This window comes from Somniosus microcephalus, chromosome 4 (assembly GCF_052327205.1).
Source record: "Somniosus microcephalus isolate GS21.2 chromosome 4, FLI_Smic_1.0, whole genome shotgun sequence".
Taxonomy (NCBI): Eukaryota; Metazoa; Chordata; class Chondrichthyes; order Squaliformes; family Somniosidae; genus Somniosus; species Somniosus microcephalus.
Window position 1 is genome coordinate 59,607,568 of NC_140990.1, and position 23,139 is coordinate 59,630,706.

The following is a 23,139-nucleotide window of genomic DNA, read 5'->3' on the forward strand; positions in this document are numbered from 1 at the left end:
TTTCCACATATGTGGTCCAATCCTCTATATCGTTATCAAAAGCATCAATATTGCCAGCCTTAGGCATCCTGGAAAAAAAATGGCGCTTCCCGCGCTTTTCTTTCTTTCCTGCAGAAAAGATATGGCGCTTCCCCGCCGCTGCTGCTGCTGACAATGCTGTTTTCCGTGTTTAAAAAAAAAAAAAATTTTTAATTTACAGGTGGAGACTCGTTCCCGCCGGACTCTCTGGGACTTTTCCCCCCCTCTGCTAGGTCCGAACGCCGACCTGCTTTGCAGCGCCGGCCGTCTCCCGAGTGCTCCCCCCCATCTGTTTCTGCTTGCCTCCGCCTTCGCTGCTTGGCCTCGCCGCAGAGCCAGCCGATGGAGCCCCAGCCCGCCCAGGAAGGATTATTGCAGTACCTGCCACCAGCTCGGCTAGCTGGTGAAGCCACAGTTTTTTTATTTTTTCTTGCTTTTCTTCGACTTTGGACGTCTGAGGAATCAATGTCCTTGAGGTGCTGCTGAATTGCAGGTAAGTCCGTTTCCAATTCGTCGCCACTGTTGTATCCGTGTGTTAATAGAGACACTGAAGGCAGGAGTTGGTTTCACAGGTGTTTACTGAACAAAGTCTGGAGGTGAACTAACTGATACAACACAATATACAGGCTTATATAGCCTGAGTGGCCATTACCGGCATTACAGTACACAGGGGATTCTTAAAGGCACATACACTACAATTAGGTTTAAAGTAGTTATGGAAAAGGACAAAGAAAAATCAATGGTGAAAATACCCAGCTGGAAGAGAACCAATTTCAGTGATTTGAGAAGGGATCGAGCACAGGTGGACTGGAAACAAAGATTCTCCAGGAAAACTGAATGACCAATGGCAGGCCTTCAAGGCTGAGATAGTTCGGGTACAAACCGAACATATTCCCATAAGGAGGAAAGATGGGGCATCCAAAGCTAGAGCTCCCGATTACAAAGGATATCGAGGTTAGAATAAAACAGAAAAAGGAGGTTAAAATACAGTCAAAAACCAGGCAGAATACAGAGAGTGCGGGGGAAAATGTAACAGAATATAAGAAGGGCAAAGAGACATTATGAAAAAAGATTAGCGGGTAACATAAAAGAGAACTTAAAAATCTTCTATAAACATATGAAAAGTAAAAGGATAGTTAAAGGAATGGTGGGGCCGATTAGAGACCAAATAGGAGCTCATCATACGGAGGCAGAGGGCGTGGCTGAGGTACTGAATGAGTACTTAGCATCTGTCTTCACAAAAGAAGAGGATGAAGTTAATGTCGCAGTAGAGGAGGGGGGAGTAGAGAAATTGGATAAAAATAGATAGAAAGGAGGTGCTAAATAGGTTGTCATCACTCAAAGTTAACAAGTCACCCGGTCCAGATGCGATGCATCCTAGGTTGCTGAGGGAAGCTAAGGTGGAGATAGCAGAAGCTCTGACCACAATCTTTCAATCTCCCTCAGATATATGGGTGTGGTGCCAGAAGACTGGAGGATTGCAAATGTTACACCCTGTTTAAAAAAGGGGAGAGGGATAAACCTGGTAACTACAGGCCAATCAGTCTAATGTCAGTGATGGGTGAATGACTAGAGACCATTGTCAAGGACAAAATTAATTCTCACTTGGAGAAGCATGGGTTAATAAGGGGCAGCCAGTATGGATTTGTTAAAGGTAAATCGTGTCTGACTAACCTGATTGAGTTCTTTGATGAAGTAACAGAGGGTTGATGAAGGTAGTGCAGCAGATGTTGTATAGATGGACTTTCTAAAGGCATTTGATAAAGTACCACATAAGAGACTTACTCGGAAAAGAGAAGCACAGGGAATTAAAGGGCTGATGGTAATTTGGGTATAATTGGCTAAGGGAGAGGAGGCAGTGAGCAGTGCTGACGGATGTTTTTCTGACTGGAGGGAAGTATGCAGTGAGTTCCCCCAGGGGTCGGGATTAGGACCACTGCTTTTCTTGTTATATATAACTGACCTGGACTTGGGTATAGGTGTACAACGGATGATACAAAACTTGGCAACGTAGTAAATAGTGAGCATAGTAGTAGCAGACTTCAGAAGGGCGGAGACAGACTGCGAAATGAGCAGACACAAGGCAGATGAAATTAAATGAGGATAAGTGTGAAGTGATGCACTTTGGGAGAAACAACAGGGAGAGGCCGTATAACATAAATGGGACTATTTTGAGGGGGTGCTTCTGTGGCACAAACTTTCTAATATTTTATAGAATCAAAGAATGGTTACAGCACAGAAGGAGGCCATTTGGCCCGTCGAGCCTGTGCCGGCTCTCTGCAAGACCACTTCAGCTAGTCCCACTCCCCGCCCTTTCCCCGTAACCCTGCAAATTTCTTCACTTCAGATACTTATCCAATCCCCTTTTGAAAGCCGTGATTGAATCTGCCTCCACCACCCTTTCAGGCAGTGCATTCCAGATCCTAACCACTCGCTGCGTAAAAAAGTTTTTCCTGATGTCGCCTTTGGTTCTTCTGCCAATCCCCTTAAATCTGTGTCCTCTGGTTCTTGACCCTTCCGCCAATGGGAACAGTTTCTCTCTATCTACTCTGTCTAGACCCCTCATGATTTTGAAAACCTCCATCAAATCTCCTCTCAACCTTCTCTGCTCTAAGGAGAACCACCCCAGCTTCTCCAGTCTATCCACATAACTGAAGTCCCTCATCCCTTATCACTGGAACCATTCTTGTCAATCTTTTCTGCACCATCTCTAAGGCCTTCACATCCTTCATAAAGTGCGGTGCCATGAATTGGACACAATACTCCAGTTGAGGCAGAACCAGTGTTTTATAAAGGTTCATCATAACTTCCTTGCTTTTGGACTCTATTCCTCTATTTATAAAGCCCAGGATCCGGTATGCTTTTTTAACCGCTTTCTCAACCTGCCCTGCCACCTTCAATGATTTGTGCACACATACCCCCAGGTCTCTCTGTTCATGCACCCACTTTAGGATTGTACCCTTTAGTTTATATTACCTCTCCTCGTTCTTCCTACCAAAATGTATCACTTCGCACTTTTCTGCGTTAAATTTTATCTGCCACGTGTCCGCCCATTCCACCAGCCTGTCTATGTCTTCTTGAAGTCTATCACTGTCCTCCTCACTGTTCACTATACTTCCAAGTTTTGTGTCATCTGCAAATTTTGAAATTGTGTCCTGTACACCCAAGTCTAAGTCATTAATATATATCAATTAAAGCAGTGGTCCTAATACCGACCCCTGGGGAACACCACTGTGTACCTTCCTCCAGTCTGAAAAACAACCATTCACCACTATTCTCTGTTCTCTGTCACTTGGCCAATTTTGTATCCGTGCTGCCACTGTCCCTTTTATTCCATGGGCTTCAACTTTGCTGGCAAGCCTATTATGTGGCACTTTATCAAACGCCTTTTGGAAATCCATGTACACCACATTAAGCGCATTGCCCTCATCAACCCTCTCTGTTACCTCATCAAAAAACTCAATCAGAATCAGAGCGGTTTCTGGGGTGCGGGGAATTGTGGGTGCTGCGGCCGCCATTAGTCAGAGGCTGTCGGGAAGAGTTTTATTGCAGGCTGACGGAAGTCGGTTCCTGGCCGCCTGTGTAGGTCTTTTTGTTGCTTCAGTTTGAGCTGGAGTGGAGATGGAGGAGAAGCTGCTGGGTTTAACACCCAGTACTTCTGAGCCCAGGAGGACCCAACAATTTCCAATGTGAGACTGTCAAGGGAGGTGGATTCTGGGGGAGATTAGGTTGCTAAGCAGACACTGTTCGCACAGTGTAAAAGAGTATTGTTTTAGGAACAATTATTTCTGTAAAGGCTTTTAATCTGTTTTACATACAGATTTTAAAAATTAATTCTTGAGATATGGGCATCGCTAGCAAGGCCAGCATATATTGCCAATCCCCAGTGTCCCGTTGAGAAGGTGATGGTGGGCCTTCTTCTTGAACAGCTACAGACTGTGTGGTGAAGATACTCCCACAATGCCAGGTGTTACCAGATTTTGACTCAGCAACGAACGGTGATATTTGTCCAAGTCAGGATGGTGAATGACTTGGAGGGGAACTTAGTGGTGATTGTGTTCCCGTGTACCTGCTTCCCTTGTCCTTCTACGAGCTGGAGGTTGCGGGTTTGGGAGTTATTGTCAAAGTTGTTGTCGAGCTGCAGATGTATAAAGTCTCTCTCCTTTGGCCCCTCCCACTCCCACCTCTCTCTCTCTCTCTCCTCCCATAGAGGCCAGAGTCGTGTGTAGGCCCAGACCAGGTGGCAGGTTCCCTTCCCTGAAGGACATCAGTGAACCAGTTGGGATTTTACGACAATCCGGCAGCTTTCATGGTCACTTTTTTCTGGTGCCGACTCCACAAACGACCAGATTCATTGAGCTCAATTTCACAACCTGCCTTTGTGTTTTTGTGTGTTCTCTCTCACGCTCCCTTTTTCCTGTTTTAAATTCATTTTACAGGGTATTAGAAGGGGAGGATTTGAAGATGGGAAACTCAAACAAAACATCACATCAAGATCTGACAGAGTCACTTGATTCATTGGGACCTGAATATCATCAGATTTGAGCATGGAAGCAAAAAGCACCATTCACAGCGGGGAGAAACCGTACACATGTTCTCAATGTGGACGAGGCTTCAGTCGATCATCTGGCCTGTCGAGACACAAGCGCAGTCACACTGGGGAGAAACCGTGTAAATGTGGAGACTGGGAAAGGATACAGTTACCCGTTTGAGCTGGAAATTCATCGACGCAGTCACACGGGGGAGACACTGTTCACCTGCCCCGAGCGTGGGAAGGGATGCACTCATTCCTCTGCCCTGCTGAAACACCGGCGAATTCACACTGACAAGAGACCGTTTAAATGTCCGGACTGTGCGAAGTGCTATAAAAGTTCCAGGGAACTGACGTGTCATCAACGTGTTCACACTGACGAGAGACCGTTCAGGTGCTCTCACTGTGGGACTGGGTTCAGGCGAACATCTGACCTCACTGTACACCAGCGCACCCACACTGGGGAGAGGCCGTTCACCTGCTCCGTGTGTGAGAAGGGATTCACTCACTCATCCCAGCTTACTAAACACCAGCTTGTTCACACTGATGAGAGACCTTTTAAATGTTCTGACTGCGAGAAGTGCTTTAAAAGCAAAAAGGATCTGTTGACACACCAGCGAGTTCACACTGGGGAGAGGCCGTTCACCTGCTCCATGTGTGGGAAAGGATTCGCCCATTCATCCCAACTACTGAAACAGCAGCATGTTCACACTGGGGAGAGGCCGTTCACTTGCTCTGTGTGTGGGAAGAGATTCACTGATTCATCCAACCTGCTGAGACACCAGCGAGTTCACATGTGACTGCAGAGGTTGGATTCTGCTGTTATTGCTGCTGTTAATCAAATCCAGGACTGAACCGTGTTCATTCTGACAGTTGGGGTTTGTTTCTGCTGATGTTAATAACCCCTATAACTGGGCTGGAATGTAATATTCTGGAGACGTTAAACTGAGGCCCGTCTGCGCTCTCAGGTGGATGTAAAATATCCCATGGCACTATTTCGAAGAAGAGCAGGGGAGTTATCCCCGGTGTCCTGGTCAATATTTATCCTTCAATCAACATAACAAAAAAAATAAGATTACCTGGTCATTATCATGTTGCTGTTTGTGGGAGCTTGTTGTATGCAAATTGGCTGCCACATTACAACAGTGACTCCACTTCAAAAGTACTTCATTGCCTGTAAAGTGCTTTGCGATGTCCTGAGGTCGTGAAAGGCGCTATAGAAATGCAAGTCTTTCCTTTATCAATGTCAAATAATCAGCTTTGTTTAAAACACATTGTTGTAGATTTTCTTCTGTAGCATCACCTGGCTGGAGCTCAGAAAGGACAATCTGGGGGAGGATCGTACGGTGGGAACAGAACTTCAGCCTGGACACAGTCCTTCAGGGCCACACTGAGAGGGGCAAACGGCACTTTGGCCTTTCTTGTCTCTCTTCACTGACAGCAAAGTCCCCGTGCGGGTTAATCTCGAGGCGTGTAAGAAATGTGTCCCAGCCGTTCTCTTCTATGGTTCAGAGCTCCTAGGCATGGAACAGAAGGCTCCTTTACAAGAGTCAGGAAGAACAACGGTGAACGCTGGAAATGTGCTGTCAAATCAGAGATTGGTGTCAAACTGCGATCTGTTCCTGACTGAAAGTGACACGGCAGGTTTAAGTCTCTAGTCTAAAAATCACAGGTAATTATTCCACGATGATTTAACATGATTGTGTGACAGTCCTGAGTCTACCATTTTAAGGCAGGCATTAACCCATTTAATATAAACCCGTTTAAAATAAATTGGTTAAAGCCTACATTAAAATAGCAGACGGAGGAGATCACAGGAGCCTGTTAACTGCTGGTACAATTATACAACAGACATTTGATCTCCAGATAAAGAAGGACCTGCAGCGTGTTTCCAGGAGTCATAGAGTCATAGAGTCATACAGCACAGAAAGAGGCCCTTCGGCCCATCGCGTCCGCGCCGGCCATCAGGCCCTGTCTAATCTAATCCCATTTTCCAGCATTTGGTCCATAGCCTTGTATGCTATGGCATTTCAAGTGCTCATCCAAATGCTTCTTGAATGTTGAGGGTTCCTGCCTCTACCACCCTTTCAGGCAGTGAGTTCCAGATTCCAACCACCCTCTGGGTGAAAAAGTTCTTCCTCAAATCCCCTCTAAACCTCCTGCCCCTTACCTTGAATCTATGCCCCCTTGTTATTGACCCCTCTACTAAGGAAAAAAGTTCCTTTCTATCTACCCTATCTATGGCCCTCATAATTTTGTACACCTCAGTCAGGTCCCCCCTCAGCCTTCTCTGCTCCAAGGAAAACAACCCCAGCCTGTCCAGTCTTTCTTCATTGCTGAAGCGCTCCAGCCCAGGTAACATCCTGGTGAATCTCCTCTGCACCCTCTCCAAAGCAATCACATCCTTCCTATAGTGTGGCGACCAGAACTGCACACAGTACTCCAGCTGTGGCCTTACCAGCGTTTTGTACAGCTCCATCATAACCTCCCTGCTCTTATTATCTATGCCTCGGCTAATGAAGGCAAGTATCCCATATGCCTTTTTAACCACCTTATCCACCTGTTCTGCTGCCTTCAGGGATCTATGTACATGCACACCAAGGTCCCTCTGATCCTCTGTCTTTCCTAGGGTCTTACCATTCATTGTGTATTCCCTTGCCTTGTTAGTCCGTCCAAAATGCATCACCTCACACTTTTCAGGGTTAAATTCCATTTGCCACTGTTCCGCCCATCTGACCAACCCATCTATATCGTCCTGTAACCTGAAGCTTCCCTCCTCGCTATTTACCACCCCACCAATTTTTGTGTCATCTGCAAACTTACTCATCATACCTTTTACATTCACATCCAAACCATTAATGTAGACCACAAACAGCAAGGGACCCAGCACCGATCCCTGCGGTACCCCACTGGACACAGGCTTCCAGTCACAAAAACAACCTTCCACCATCACCCTCTGCCTTCTGCCACTAAGCCAGTTTTGGATCCAATGTGCCAAGGCACCCTGGATCCCATGGGCTCTTACCTTCCTGACCAGTCTCCTATGCGGGACTTTATCAAAAGCCTTACTGAAATCCATGTAAACCACATCAACTGCACTACCCTCATCCACACACCTAGTCACCCCCTCGAAAAATTCAATCAAATTGGTCAGACATGATCTTCCCTTGACAAAGCCATACTGGCTATCCCTAATTAATCCTTGCCTCTCCAAGTGGAGACTAATTCTGCCCCTCAGAATTTTTTCCAATAATTTCCCTACCACTGATGTTAGGCTCACTGGCCTATAATTCCCTGGTTTATCCCTACTACCCTTCTTGAATAATGGCACTACGTTAGCTGTTCTCCAGTCCTCTGGCACCTCCCCTGTGGCCAGAGAGGTTCTGAAAATTTGTGTCAGAGCCCCTGCAATCTCCTCCTTTGCCTCACATAGTAGCCTGGGATACATCACGTCCGGGCCTGGGGATTTATCCACTTTTAAGCCTGCTAAAACCGCTAGTAGCTCCTCCCTCTCGATGCTAATGTGTTCAAGTATATCACAGTCCCCCTGCCCGATTTCTTTGTCCACATCGTCCTTCTCCATAGTGAACACAGAAGCAAAAAATTCATTTAAAACCCCACATACATCTTCTGGCTCGACACACAGCTTGCCACTTTGGTCCCTAATGGGCCCTACTCTTTCCCTGGTTATCCTCTTGCCCTTAATATACTTATAAAACACCTTAGGATTTTCCTTTTATATTGCTCGCCAGTGTTATTTCATGGCCCCTCCTCGCTCTCCTAATTTCTTTTTTAAGTGTCCCCCTGCACTTTTTATACTCCTCTAGTACTTCCTCTGTCTTTAGTCCTTTGTAGCTGCCAAAAGCCCCCCTTTTTTTCCTAATCCATTCTCGTATATCCCTTGACATTCAATTTCCCCCGTACTCTCTCTATTCTGCCTGGTTTTTGACTGTATTGTGTACCTAACATTTGTTGTAAACCTCCTTTCTCTGTTTTATTTTAACCTTTATATCCTTTGTCATCGGGAGCTCTCGCTTTGGATGCCCCATCTTTCCTCCTTATGGGAATATGCTTGGTTTGTACCCGAACTATCTCAGCCTTGAAGGCCTGCCATTGGTCATTCACTGTTTTCCTGGACAATCTTTGATTCCAGTCCACCTGTGCTCGATCCCTTCTCAAATCTCTGAAATTGGCTCTCTTCCAGCTGGGTATTTTCACCATTGATTCTTCTTTGTCCCTTTCCTTAACTACTTTAAACCTAATGATATTGTGATCACTGTTAACCAGATCCCTCCTGCCCCAGAACCAATGAGAAACATAGAAACATAGAAGATAGGAGCAGGAGTAGGCCATTCGGCCCCTCGAGCCTGATCCCTTTAGCCTTAAGAAATATATCCAACTCCTTCTTGAATATATTTAATGAATTGGCCTCAACTGCCTTCTGTGGTAGAGAATTCCACAGGTTCACCACTCTCTGGGTGAAGAAATTCCTCCTCATCTCTGTCCTAAATGGCTTACCCCTTATCCTTAGACTGTGACCCCTGGTTCTGGACTCCCTGACCATCGGGAACATCCTTCCTGCATCTAGTCTGTCTAGTCCTGTTAGAATTTTATAAGTTTCAATGAGATCCCCTCTCATTCTTCTAAACTCCAGCGAGTACAAGCCCAATCGACCCAATCTCGCCTCATACGTCATTCCTGCTATCCCAGTGTTCCAGTACAGCCACAACACTGGCATCTACCCGGCAATGTGGAAAATTGCCCAAGTATGTCCTGTCTACAAAAAGCAGGACAAATCCGACCCGGCCAATTACCGTCCCATCAGTCTACTCTCAATCATCAGCAAAGTGATGGAAGGTGTCGTCGACAGTGCTATCAAGCGGCACTTACTCAGCAATAACCTGCTAACTGACACCCAGTTTGGGTTCCGCCAGGGCCACTTAGCTCCTGACCTCATCACAGCCTTGGTCCAAACATGAACAAAAGAGCTGAACTCAAGAGGTGAGGTGAGAGTGACTGCCCTTGACATCAAGGCAGCATTTGATCGAGTGTGGCATCAAGAAGCCCTAGCAAAACTGAAGTCAATGGGAATCAAGGGGAAAACTCTCCATTGGTTGGAATCATACCTAGCACAAAGGAAGTTGGCTGTGGTTGTTGGAGGTCATTCATCTCAATCACATGACATCACTGCAGGAGTTCCTCAGGGCAGTGTCCTAGGCCCAACCATCTTCAGCTGTTTCATCAATGACCTTCCCTCAATCATAAGGTCAGAAGTGGGGATGTTCGCTGATGATTGCACACCGTTCAGCACCATTCGAGACTCGTCAGATACTGACGCAGTCCGTGTCCATATGCAGCAAGACCTGGACAACATTCAGACTTGGGCTGACAAGTGGCAAGTAACATTCGCACCACACAAGTGCTAGGCAATGACCATCTCCAACAAGCGAGACTCTAACCATCTCCCCTTGACATTCAATGGCATTACCATCACTGAATCCCCCACTATCAACATCCTGGGGGTTACCATTGATCAGAAACTGAACTGGACCAGCCATATAAATACTGTGGCTACAAGAGCAGGCCAGAGGCTGGGAATCCTGCGGTGAGTGTCTCACCTCCTGACTCCCCAAAGCCTTTCCACCATCTACAAGGCACAAGTCAGGAGTGTGATGGAATACTCTCCACTTGCCTGGATGAGTGCAGCTCCAACAATGCTCAAGAAGCTCGACACCATTCAGGATAAAGCAGCCCACTTGATTGGCACTCCATCCACCACCTTCAACATTCACTCCCTCCACCACCGGCGCACTGTGGCTGCAGTGTGTACCACCTACAAAATGCACTGCAGCAACTCGCCAAAACTCCTTCAACAGCACCTTCCAAACCCGCGACCTCTACCACTTAGAAGGACAAGGGCAGCAGACGCATGGGAACATCACCACCTACAAGTTCCCCTCCAAGCCACACACCATCCTGACTTGGACCTGTGTCGCTGTTCCTTCACTGTCGCTGGGCCAAAATCCTGGAACTCCCTCCCTAACAGCATTGTGGGTGTACCTACACCATATGGACTGCAGCAGTTCAAGAAGGTGGCTCACCACCATCTTCTCAAGGGCAATTAGGGATGGGCACTAAATGCAGGCCTAGCCAGCCAGCGACGCCCACATCCCATCAATGAATTAAAAAAAGTAAAAAACACCGGGGAGAGGCCGTTCACCTGCTTCGTGTGTGGAAATGGATTAACTCAATCATCCCACCTGCTGATACACCAGCGAGTTCACACTAATGAGAGACCTTATCAATGCCCGTACTGCGAGAAGTGCTATAAAAGTTCCGGGGAACTGATGTGCCATCAACGTGTTCACACTGACGAGAGACCATTCAGGTGCTCTCACTGTGGGACTGGGTTCAGGCAGTCATCTGAACTCACTGTACACCAGCGCACTCATACTCGAGAGAGGCCGTTCACCAGCTCCATATGTGGGAAGGGATTCACTTGCTCATCCCACCTCACTGATCATCAACTTGTTCACACTGATGAGAGACCTTTTAAATGTTCTGACTGTGAGAAGAGCTTTAAAAGCAAAAGGAAACTGATGCAACACCAACGCACTGACACTGGGGAGAGTCCGTTCACCTGCTCTGTGTGTGGGAAGGGATTCACTCAGTCATCCACCCTGCTGAGACACCAGCGAGTTCACAAGTCACTGCAGGCGTTGGATTCTGCTGCTATTGCTGCTGTTACTCACATCCAGGACTGAACCATGTACATTCTGACAGTTGGGGTTTATTTCTGATGAGCTTAATGACCCCTATAACTGGGCTAGTGTTTAATATTCTGGATATGCGTCAAATAAATCAGCTTTGTTTTCAATGAGTTTTTGTTGTATCCGTGTGTTAATGGAGACACGGAATGCAGCAGTTGGTTTCACAGGTGTTTACTGAACAAAGTCTGGAGGTGAACTAACAGATACAAGACACTATACAGGCTTATATAGCCCGAGTGGCCATTACCAGCATTACAGTACACAGGGCGCTCTTAAAGGCACATACACCACAATTCCTCCCCTTTTAGACAACCAGTACATAACATTTTAAGTAATCATTAATTAACATGTTACAAGAACAATAATCTACACATTTGCTGCAGTTAATCAATTATAAGTCAGTCTCTCTGGAGGCTTCCTGACTCGGTCCGGATAACGCCTCGGTGGTGTAGTAGTTTTTGGTGGTGTAGGTTCTTTTGGCAAGGTCGATTTGGCTTGAATGCCAGTGTCGGGTTCATCTGGTTCCAGTATCACCGGATCGGAGGTAGATACTATGGGTATCTCTGCTTCATCATTAGGCGTATAGAGTTGTGGTGTAGGTTGTCCCTTTTCGGATGACTCTATGATCTGGTCAGCATGGCACCTTATTATGCTTTCTCCAATGTCCACGGTATACATCAGCGGTCCTAGTCGTGTGCAAATAGTTCCAGGCTGCCATTTCTCGGTACGGTAGTCCCGGGCCAAAACTTGTTGACCTATCTGGAAGGTTCTAGTTGGCCTTTCATTCATGCCTTGAAATTGCCGGTTCTCCACGTCCCTTCTGATGTTTGGCTTGATCAAATCCAGCCGGCATCTTAGGCTTCTATTGAAGAACATCATGGCGGGAGTTTGGTTTGTAACCACATGTGTTGCATTCCTGTATGCAAACACAAAGTTATCTACCTTATGCTGTAGATTTATGTCTTCATTACCCATGGCCTTTAGGCCTTCTTGAAGGTCTGGACAAACCTTTCAGCCAATCCATTGGTGGCGGGATGGTATGGGGCGGACGTGTAGTGCTTAACCCCATTGTTTTTTAAGAACTTCCTGAATTCTTCGGACACAAATTGCGGTCCATTATCAGAACAGATCTGTTCAGGCAGCCCATTCCTGGCAAATATGGTCCTTAATACTGTGATGGTTTTTTCCATGGTGGTGGAGGACGTCTTTATTACCTCCGGCCACTTGGAGTGTGCATCAACCGCGATTAAGAACATTGAGTCCATAAATGGACCAGCAAAGTCAATGTGTACCCTTTGCCATGGAGATGAGGGCCACTCCCATGGATGTAGAGGGGCTTGTGGTGGGGCGTTTTGGACCTTCTGGCATCCTAGGCAGCTCTTGGTCATTTCTTCGATGTCTCCATCGATACCTGGCCACCACACAAACGCTCTGGCTAGGTTCTTCATTTTCACTCCACCCAGATGCCCCTCGTGAAGCTCCTTTAGCACTTTATCCTGGAGTTTGGGTGGAATCACCACTCTGGATCCACACATCAAGGTTCCTCAGCACACTGACAGCTGTTCTCTTCTTTGCGAGAATGCTGGCAACAGTGGTTCACCATGTGCTGGCCATCCCTTCACCGTTAAATCGTAGACTCGTGAGAGAGTCGGGTCATTTCTCGTTTCTTTTTCAATGGCAGAATTTGTTACTGGTAGACATTCGACTATGGTAGAGTGGAACATCTCCACTGGGTCCACTGTAGGTGCCTCTTCTACCGTTGGCAATGGTAGGCGCGATAAACCGTCAGCATTCCCATGCTGTTTTGATCCTTTGTATTGTATGTCATATTGGTGTGCCCCTAGGAAAAGGGACCACCTCTGTAGCCTTTGCGCTGTCATAATGGGAACACCCTTTTTAGGGTTGAATATGGAGACGAGGGGTTGATGGTCAGTCAACAAGGTAAATTTTTGTCCGTGTAGGTAATGGTTGAATTTCTTCACTCCCCATACCAGGCTGAGTGCTTACCTGTCGATCTGGGCATAGTTACGCTCAGCTGAGTTCAATGAGCGTGATGCAAAAGCTATCGGCCGCTCCGAACCATCAGGGAATCTATGCGATAATACCGCTCCTACGGCATAAGGGGATGCATCGCACGCCAGTCTGATTGGCAGTGATGGGTTGTAATGAGCCAAAATTTCCTTGGATGTGATCAAGCCTTTGCATTTATGGAAGGCACGTTTACAGTCTTCGCTCCATTTCCAAATTACTCCCGTTTGTAGCAGTTCGTTAAGAGGGTGCAGAAGAGTTGACAAGTTCGGTAAAAATTTATGACAGTAATTTATCAATCCCAGGAACGACCTTAATTGTGAGACATTTTCAGGTGCTGGGGCTTTTTTGACCGCTTCAATTTTTTCAGGTGACTTATGCAACCCTGATATACCTATCAATTCATCCAATGAAAGGCGACGAGTTAAGAAAGTAACTATAGGTTTTTATTGGCTAAATAACAGAGCCCACCCTCGTGGGTGATCGGATCCAACAAGGAGGAATACCAGCCAGTCGACCACCTTTATACCTGGGCAGGTAGGTGGAGCCATGGGCGGAGTCAGCAGTGGTCAGCCCAGGTATAACAGCGTGACAAGAGGCGACCTCGTATAGTGATACAACAGTGTGAACAGTGATAACCATAGAGTAACGATATAACAGTGATAACTATAGTGTAACGATAGTGAACGACAAAAGCGGTTTACCACAAACCCTTCCTCGTTAATTATGTGGCCACAATATGATATTTGTTTCTGGAAAAATTCGCACTTGGGGCGATTTGCTCGTAGGCCCCGTTCTCTCAGCCTAGTGACCACCTGCTCCAAATTGGCAAGGTGCTCGTTGTCGTTTTCTCCTGTTACAAGGATGTCGTCTAGGTAGCATTGAGTCCCCGGAACCCCTTGGAGGACTTGCTCCATAGCTCTTTGCCAGATAGCTGGAGCTGATGCTACTCCGAAAACCAGTCGATTGTACTGGTACAGGCCTTTGTGTGTATTTATCGTGAGATACTTTCTAGAGGCCTCTTCAACCTCCATCTGTAGATATGCCTGTGCCAAGTCAATTTTGGTGAAACGTTTCCCTCTGGATAGTGAGGGGAAAATATCTTCTATCCTCGGAAGAGGATACTGTACCGTGTGAAGGACCGGGTTTACAGTCACCTTGAAGTCCCCACAGATGCGAATTTTTCTCTGTTCTTCAGGTTTATCATTATTCAACGTTTTCTTCATGACCGGGACGATGGGTGTTGCCCACTCGCTCCAATCTATCTTGGATAATACGCCTGCCTTTTCCAAATTCTCCAGCTCTGCCTCGACTGCTGGACGAATTGCGTATGGCACCGGCCTTGCCTTAAAAAACTTGGGAATTGCCGCATCTTCCACTTTTATTGAGGCGGTGATGCCTTTCAAGGTTCCTAGTTTCTCTTGAAACACTTCCTTGGCGTTGGCCAAGATGTCTTTTAATCGTTCAGGTATGACGTCATCATCATTTTTTTTTACTGGTCACCGTCAGTGCCTGAATGGAGTGCCAGTCTAAACGTATCTTCCTGATCCATTCACGTCCCAACAGCGGTGGACCACCATCTTGTAGAACGTATAAATACAACTTCTGTATTTCCTTGTCGTTGTATACAACAGGCACCCTTATTTTCCCTTTGGGGTATACTTTCTGCCCCGTATATGTTTTCAAGATAATGGATGTGTCTTTCAAAGGTATATGCGGAAATAGCCGCTCGCAATCCTGTTGACTTATGACGGTCAGAGCTGATCCTGTATCTAGCTCCATTTTAACTGGGGACCCCGCTATCGTGAGGGTAACCCAAATGGTCTGGTAATCTTCTTTGGCAATTACATTATGTAATTTGAGACAGCTTAGTCTCTTGTTTCCGGAGTCGCTATCGCTCTTCTGGTCTTCGGAGCTACTGTCCGTCATCATTTGTACCTTTCTGTACTTATCGATTTTTTTCCTGTCCGTGGATTTTTTGTTTCCAGATCGGCATACACGTGCAATGTGTCCAATCTTTCTGCATTGCCTGCATGCTTTGTCCTTGAACCAGCAGTCCCTCTGGTCATGGGTGGATCTGCCGCAGCGATAACATCTCTCGAAACCCTGTGTCGTTTCATGGGTGCCGAAGTCCTGTGGCTTTGGCTGTATCTCTGCAGCTCCTCTTGCGGCTGCTTCGTATGATACAGCCACACTGAAAGCCTTGTCCAGTGTCAAATCTTTCTCAGAAAGTAGCCTTTTCTGTGTTCCTTCACTTAGGAGACCGCAGATGAATTTGTCTCGAAGAGAATCTGCCAGTCCTGCCCCGAATTGGCAGTGCTTTGACAGCTTCCTTAATTCGGTGAGGTAATCAGCATTACTTTCTTTCTTGTGCTGATTCCTCTTGAAGAATTTGAATCGTTCCGCTATCAGCAGCGGTGTTGGGTTTAAGTGCTCCTGTAGGGTATCAACAATCTCCTTAAAATTCTTGTCCTTCGGTTTGGCTGAAGTGATTAAGTTTCGTAACAGCCCGTATGTCCTTGCGCCCATTAGATTTAGAAGTACTGATGCCTTTTCATCATCCTCTATTTCATTTGCTGTGCAATATACCGCCACTCTTTCCACATATGTGGTCCAATCCTCTATATCGCTATCGAAAGCATTAATATTGCCAGCCTTAGGCATCCTGAAAAAAAATGGCGCCTCCCGTGCTTTCCTTTCTTCCCCGCAGAAAAAAAATGGCGCTTCCCGCGCTTTCCCGCCGCTGCCGCTGCTGACAATGCTGTTCTCTGCGGTTTTTATTTACATAGGTATTTTCAATAGGTGGAGACTCGTTCCCGCCGGACTCTCTGGGACTTTTCCCTCCCTCTGCTTGGTCCGAACGCCGACCTGCTTTGCAGCGCTGGCCGTCTCCCGAGTGCTCCCCCCCTCTGTCTCTGTTTGCCTCCACCTTCGCTGCTCGGCCCCGCTGCAGAACCAGCCAATGGAGCCCCAGCCCACCGCCCAGGAAGGATTATTGCAGTACCTGCCACCAGCTCGGCTAGCTGGTGAAACCACAGTTTTTTTTTCTTTCTTGTTTTTCTTCGACTTTCGTCTGAGGAATCGATCTCCTTAAGGTGCTGCCGAATTGCAGGTATGTCCGTTTCCAATTCATCGCCACTGTTGTATCCGTGTGTTAATGGAGACACGGAATGCAGGAGTTGGTTTCACAGGTGTTTACTGAACAAAGTCTGGAGGTGAACTAACAGATAAGACACTATACAGGCTTATATAGCCCGAGTGGCCATTACCGGCATTACAGTACACAGGGGGCTCTTAAAGGCACATACACCACAGTTTTTGTAGATTTTTGTCTTCTCAGCTGAGTGTTTAGCATCACCTGGCTGGAGCTCACTACTACTCAGAAGTGTCAGTAGGAGAGCATTTTGGCGACAGTGACCATAATTCGGTGAGATTATAGGTAGTCATGGAAAAGGACAAAGATGGACCGGAAATAAAGGTTCTAAATTGGGGGAAGGTCGATTTTAATATGATAAGGCAGGATCTGGCCAAAGTGGACTGGGATCATCTACTTGTCGGAAAATCCACATCAGAGCAGTGGGAGTCATTCAGAAAGGAAATAGAGAGAGTACAGCGCCAACATGTTCCCGTAAAGGTCAAGGGTCGGACCAACAAGTCCAGGGAACCCTGGATGTCAAGGGATATAGAAGAATGGATTAGGAAAAAAAGGTGAGCTTTTGGCAGATACAATGGTCTAAAAACAGTGGAAGCCCTGGAGGAGTATAGAAAGTGCAGCGGGGTACTTAAAAAAGAAATTAGGAGAGCGAAGAGGGGGCATGAAAATACACTGGCGGGCAAAATAAAGGAAAATCCCAAGGTGTTTTATAAGTATATTAAGGGCAAGAGGATAACCAGGGAAAGAGTAGGGCCCATTAGGGACCAAAGTGGCAATGTGTGTAGAGCCGGATGATGTAGGTGAGGTTTTAAATTAATATTTTGCATCTGTGTTCACTATGGAGAAGGATGATGTAGGCATACAAATCAAGCAGGGGGATTGTGATTTACTTGAACAAATTAGCATTGAGAGGGAGGAGGTACTAGCGGTTTTAGCGGGCTTAAAAGTAGATAAATCCCCAGGCCCAGACGAGATGTATCCCAGGCTGCTGTGTGAGGCAAGGGAGGAGATTGCAGGGACTCTGACACAAATTTTCAGAATCTCTGGCCACAGGGGAGGTGCCAGAGAACTGGAGGACAGCTAACGTAGTACCATTATTCAAGAAGGTTAGTAGAGATAAAACAGGGAATTACAGGCCAGTGAGCCTAACATCAGTGGTAGGGAAATTCATGGAAAAAATTCTGAGGGACAGAATTAGTCTCCACTTGGAGAGGCAAGGATTAATCAAGGATAGTCAGCATGGCTTTATCAGGGGGAGATCCTGTCTAACCAATTTGATTGAATTTTGAGGGGGTGACTAGGTGTGTGGATGAGGGGAGTGCAGTTGATGTAGTCTACATGGACTTCAGTAAGGCATATTGGATATTTACCTTCATTAGCTGAGGCATAAAATATAAGAGCAGGGGGGTTATGGTGGAGCTGTACAAAATGCTGGTTAGGCCACAGCTGGAATACTGTGTGCAGTTCTGGTCACCACACTATAGGAAGGATGTGATTGCATTGGAGAGGGTGCAGAGGAGATTCACCAGGATGTTACCTGGGCTGGAGCGTTTCAGCTATGAAGAGAGACTGGACAGGCTGGGGTTGTTTTCCTTAGAGCAGAGAAGGCTGAGGGGGGACCTGATTGAGGTGTACAAAATTATGAGGGGCATAGATATGGTAGATAGAAAGGAACTTTTCCTCTTAGTAGAGGGGTCAATAACCAGGGGGCATAGTTTCAAGGTAAGGTGCAGGAGGTTTAGAGGGGATTTGAGGAAAAACTTTCACCCAGCGGGTCGTTGGAATCTGGAACTCACTGCCTGAAAGGGTGGTAGAGGCAGGAACCCTCACAACATTCAAGAAGCATTTAGATGAGCACTTGAAACACCATAGCATACAAGGCTACGGACCAAGTGCTGGAAAATGGGATTTGAATAGTTAGGGCTTGATGGCCGGCGCGGACACGATGGGCTGAAGGGCTTCTTTCTGTGCTGTATAACTCTATAACTCTCTAACCACGTTAAAGAAGCCATCCCCTATGGACAAGCCCTGTGAATACACAGGATCTGCTCAGACGAGGAGGAACGTGATGGACATCTACAGACGCTGAAAGACGCCCTTGTAAGAACGGGATATGACGCTCGACTCATTGATCGACAGTTCCGACGGGCCACAGCAAAAAATTGCATAGACCTCCTCAGAAGACAAACACGGGACACAACCAACAGAGTACCCTTCGTCGTCCAGTACTTCCCCGGAGCGGAGAAACTACGCCATGTTCTTCACAGCCTTCAACATGTCATCGATGACGACGAACACCTCGCTAAGGCCATCCCCATGCCTCCACTACTCGCCTTCAAACAGCCGCCTAACCTCAAACAGACCATCGTTCGCAGCAAATTACCCAGCTTTCAGGAGAACAGCGACCACGACACCACACAACCCTGCCACGGCAACCTCTGCAAGACATGCCAGATCATCAACACAGATACCATCATCACACGTGAGGACACCACCCACCAGGTACATGGTACATACTCATGTGACTCAGCCAATGTTGTCTACCTCATACGTTGCACGAAAGGATGCCCCGGAGCATGGTACATCGGCGAGACCATGCAGACACTGCGACAACGGATGAACGGACACCGCACAACAATCGCCAGGCAGGTGTGTTCCCTCCCAGTCGGGGAACACTTCAGCAGTCAAGGACATTCAGCCTCCGATCTTCGGGTAAGCATTCTCCAAGGCGGCCTTCGAGACACACGACAATGCAAAATCGTCGAGCAGAAACTGATAGCCAAGTCCCGCACTCATGAGGACGGCCTCAACCGGGATCTTGAGTTCATGTCACGCTACATGTAACCCCACCTGACGTAGGGTCATCCAGACTCGAGTCATCGTTGGCTTGTTCCCTCTACTCAGATGCAGCCGGACCTTCTGTGAATTCCAGCAAAAAAAATGTCTTTTTTCTGTTTTTTTGTTTTTCATACAGACCCCAGTATCTGCAACATTTGACCCCTTGTGACCCCACCTCATTGTTCTTTGATGTAATGTTTTCCTGACTGACCTGTTTGGACACCATTCACACCTTTGATTGCTGTGATTATCTCTATGCCGAGGTGTGATAAATGGCAGTTAGAAAGATTACCTGTAATCATCTGGCATTATTCTATGACTATATAAGCATCTCTCCACTTCACCTGATGAAGGAGCAGCGCTCCGAAAGCTTGTGATTTCAAATAAAGCTGTTGGACTATAACCTGGTGTTGTGTGACTTCTTACATCCCTTTTTTTAAACAGGGGTGTAACATTTGCAATCCCCCAGTCTTCTGGCACCACTCCCATATATCTGAGGGAGATTGAAAGATTGTGGTCAGAGCTTCTGCTATCTCCACCCTAGCTTCCCTCTGCAATCTAGGATGCATCCATCTGGACTGGGTGACTTGTTAACTTTGAGTGATGCCAACCTATTTAGCACCTCCTTTCTATCCATTTTTATCCAATTTCTCTACTCCCCCCTCCTCTACTGCAACATTAACTTCATCCTCTTCTTTTGTGAAGACAGATGCTAAGTACTCATTCATTACCTCAGCCATGCCCTCTGCCTCCGTATGATGAGCTCCGATTTGGTCTCTAATTGGCCCCACCATTTCTTTAACTATCCTTTTACTTTTGATATGTTTATAAAAGATTTTTGGGTTCCCTTTTACATTACCCACTAATCTTTTCTCGCATTCTCTCCCTTGTGTCAGCTGTGGCTCAGTGGGTAGCACACTCACCTCTGAGTCAGAAGGTTGTGGGTTCTACTCCCACTCCAGGGACTTGAGCACATAAAGCTAGGCTGGCAGTGCAGTGCTGGGGGAGTGCTGCACTGTCAGAGGTGCTGTCTTTCTGATGAGACTTTAAACCGAGGCCCCCTGTGCTCCCTCAGGTAGATGTAAAAGATCCCATGGCACTATTTTGAAGAAAAGCAGGGGAGTTATCCCCGGTGTCCTGGCCAATATTTATCCCTCAACCAGCATAACAAAAACAGATTATCTGGTTATTATCACATTGCTGTTTGTGGGAGCTTGCTGAGCACAAATTGGCTGCCGCGTTTCCCACATTACAACAGTGACTACACTTCAAAAAGTACTTCATTGGCTGTAAAGAACTTTGAGACGTCCGGTGGTCGTGAAAGGCGCTATATAAATGCAAGTCTTTCATATATCCTTTTTCAATTTCCCCCACTCTCTGTATTCTCCTGGTTTTTGACTGTATTCTGTACCTGACATTTGTCGTATACCTCCTTTTTTTGGTTTATTCTAACCTCTACATCCTTTGTCATCCAGGGAGCTCGAGCTTTGGACGCCCCATCTTTCCTCCTTATGGGAATATGCTTGGTTTGTACCCGGTGTCAGATTTTATTTTATAACGCTGCCGTGAAGCGCGTTGGGACATTTACTACATGAAAGACGTTATATAAATACAAATCGTTGTTATTGTCTGAAACTAACAAATTCCACAGAGGAAAAATAACAGTATTTTTACTCCCAAATATTAAATATTTTGTTCCCCAAGATTTAACTGACTTTATTGATGAATTTAAAAAGTCTCTATTAAAACCTGAGCCAGTGTGTTGTGAGACAAAGAGCCTTGTGTCCAATAAGGGGAATAAAGGCCCACAGCCTCCCCTGGCCCCGGGCCCTGAACAAGGGACTGGAGAAACTCGCTGCCCTGCGGATCAGACAATCAGCCGGCACTAGTCCCACCCCTCGGGCTCCCCAATTGGTTGGAGGACTCGCCGCCAGCTCACTCCTCCAGCCCCGCCCCGCTCGCTCCCTAATGGTTGGAAGCTCCCGTCAATCAGGCTGTGGGCCTGGGTCACGTGTCCCCGAGGGGATCACATGCACCGTCCAACTGACGCCGCTCAGTCCGGGGCCTCGCGGACTCTCAGGTTTTTCTATTTCTCTTTATTCTCTCCCGATCCACCCCTCCCCCCCACCCTGCGCGCTTCTCCACCCAATCGGAGCGGAGAAAACTCACTTTGCGTCACCGATCGCGACTCTGGCACCGACACCAAGGCCTTTCCCGGAATGCCCTACGCCGACTCTGTCCGACAGGATCTGAGTGCGCAGGCGCAGCTCCGAGTGGGGGAGGGGGGCTGGTCTCTTCTGGGCATGCGCGGTTATTACCCTTGGTGACCGGGAGGGGTCGCTGTGCCAGACTCGGCCCAAATCGCCATCCCGCGTGCACATGCGTGGACTCTCGGCTGTCAATCAATTATCAGCCAGAAGAGGTCACTGTTGAGGCCAGTGAAGAAAGAAAGACTTGCACTTCTATAGCGCCTTTCACCACCACCGGACGTCCTAAAGTGTTTTACAGCCAATGAAGTACTTTTGAAGTGTAGTCACTGTTGTAATGTAGGAAATGCTGCAGTCAGTTAGTGCACAGCAAGCTCCCACAAACAGCAATGTGATAATGACCAGGTAATCTATCATTTTGTTATGTTAATTGAGGGATACACGTTGACTTGGACACCGGGGATAACTCCCCTGCTCTTTCCCACATTACAACAGTGACTACACTCCAAAAGTACCTCGTTGGTTGTAAAGCACTTCAAGACGTCTGCTGGTCATGAAAGCACTGTATAAATGCAAGCCTATCTTTCTGGAAATAGTGTCATGGGATCTTTTACATCCACCTGAGAGAGCAGACGGGGCCTCAGTTTAACGTCTCATCCGAAAGACGGCACCTCTTTCAGTGCTGCACTCCCTCAGTACTGCACTGGAGTGTCGGCCTGGATTTCGGTGCTCAAGTCTCTGGAGTGGGACTTGAACCCACAACTTTCTGACTCAGAGGCGAGAGTGCTACCCACTGAGTCACAGTTGACACCAAAGAACAAGCAGTTCTGACAAAGGGTCATTGACCTGAAACGTTAACTCTGTTTCTGTCTCCACAGATGCTGGCTGACCTGCTGAGTATTTCCAGCATTTTCTGTTTTGTTAAAGAAACGAGGGAGTGATTGCTGACAGGAAGAATGTTGGGTCGTCCTGCGCATGCGCACCTCCCTGGTGGCTGAGGTGAAACACCGACTCGCCCCCACCTGAGCGGCGCACACGTACCAGATGTTGCGGCTCCACATGCGCGCGCGGTGTTCCAACCGCGGGGTTTTGTGTGCTGAGCATGCGCGTTGCGGACTGATCAGGACGGGCGATTGTGGAGCAGGAGGGAGAGCGCGGGGGCCATGAGCACATGCGCGGGACTCAGTCAACAGAGCGCTTTCTGGAGCGCGAGGGCTTGTTGGTATTACAGCCGCCATTACTGCTGATCCTTTCAACCAACCTGTGCAGCAGCTGGGGCCTGAAAATCAGCTTCACTGCCCCTAGGGTCAGAAAGGGGAAAATTAAACAACAGTTTGCCTCTGATCCTTTTCTCATCTCAATTTACAGGGTTATAGAAGTGGAAGCTCAGACCAAACATCACGTCAAGATCTGACAGAATCGCTCGATTCACCTGGACCTGAATATCATCGGCCTTTGCAAATGGAAGGAGAAAGCAGCGATCGCAGTGATGACAAACCGCACACATGTTCAGTGTGTGGACGTGGATTCAGCCGATTGCCTGACCTGGCGAGACACGTGCACCGTCACACTGGGGAGAAACCGGGTAAAGGT

The 23,139-nt window shown here is 47.2% G+C and overlaps 1 protein-coding gene across 1 annotated transcript in view; it reads left to right on the plus strand.

Moving 5' to 3' along the window:
• Positions 1–9,003, plus strand: part of LOC147119003 (uncharacterized) — a 141,707-nt gene extending 132,704 nt beyond the window's left edge. Inside the window, exon 6 of the mRNA XM_085984007.1 lies at positions 4,576–9,003. Within this exon, the coding sequence (XP_085840133.1) occupies positions 4,576–5,349 (774 nt within the window). The 3' untranslated portion in view covers positions 5,350–9,003. The remainder of the gene's footprint in view (positions 1–4,575) is intronic.
• Positions 9,004–23,139: the final 14,136 nt, after the last annotated feature.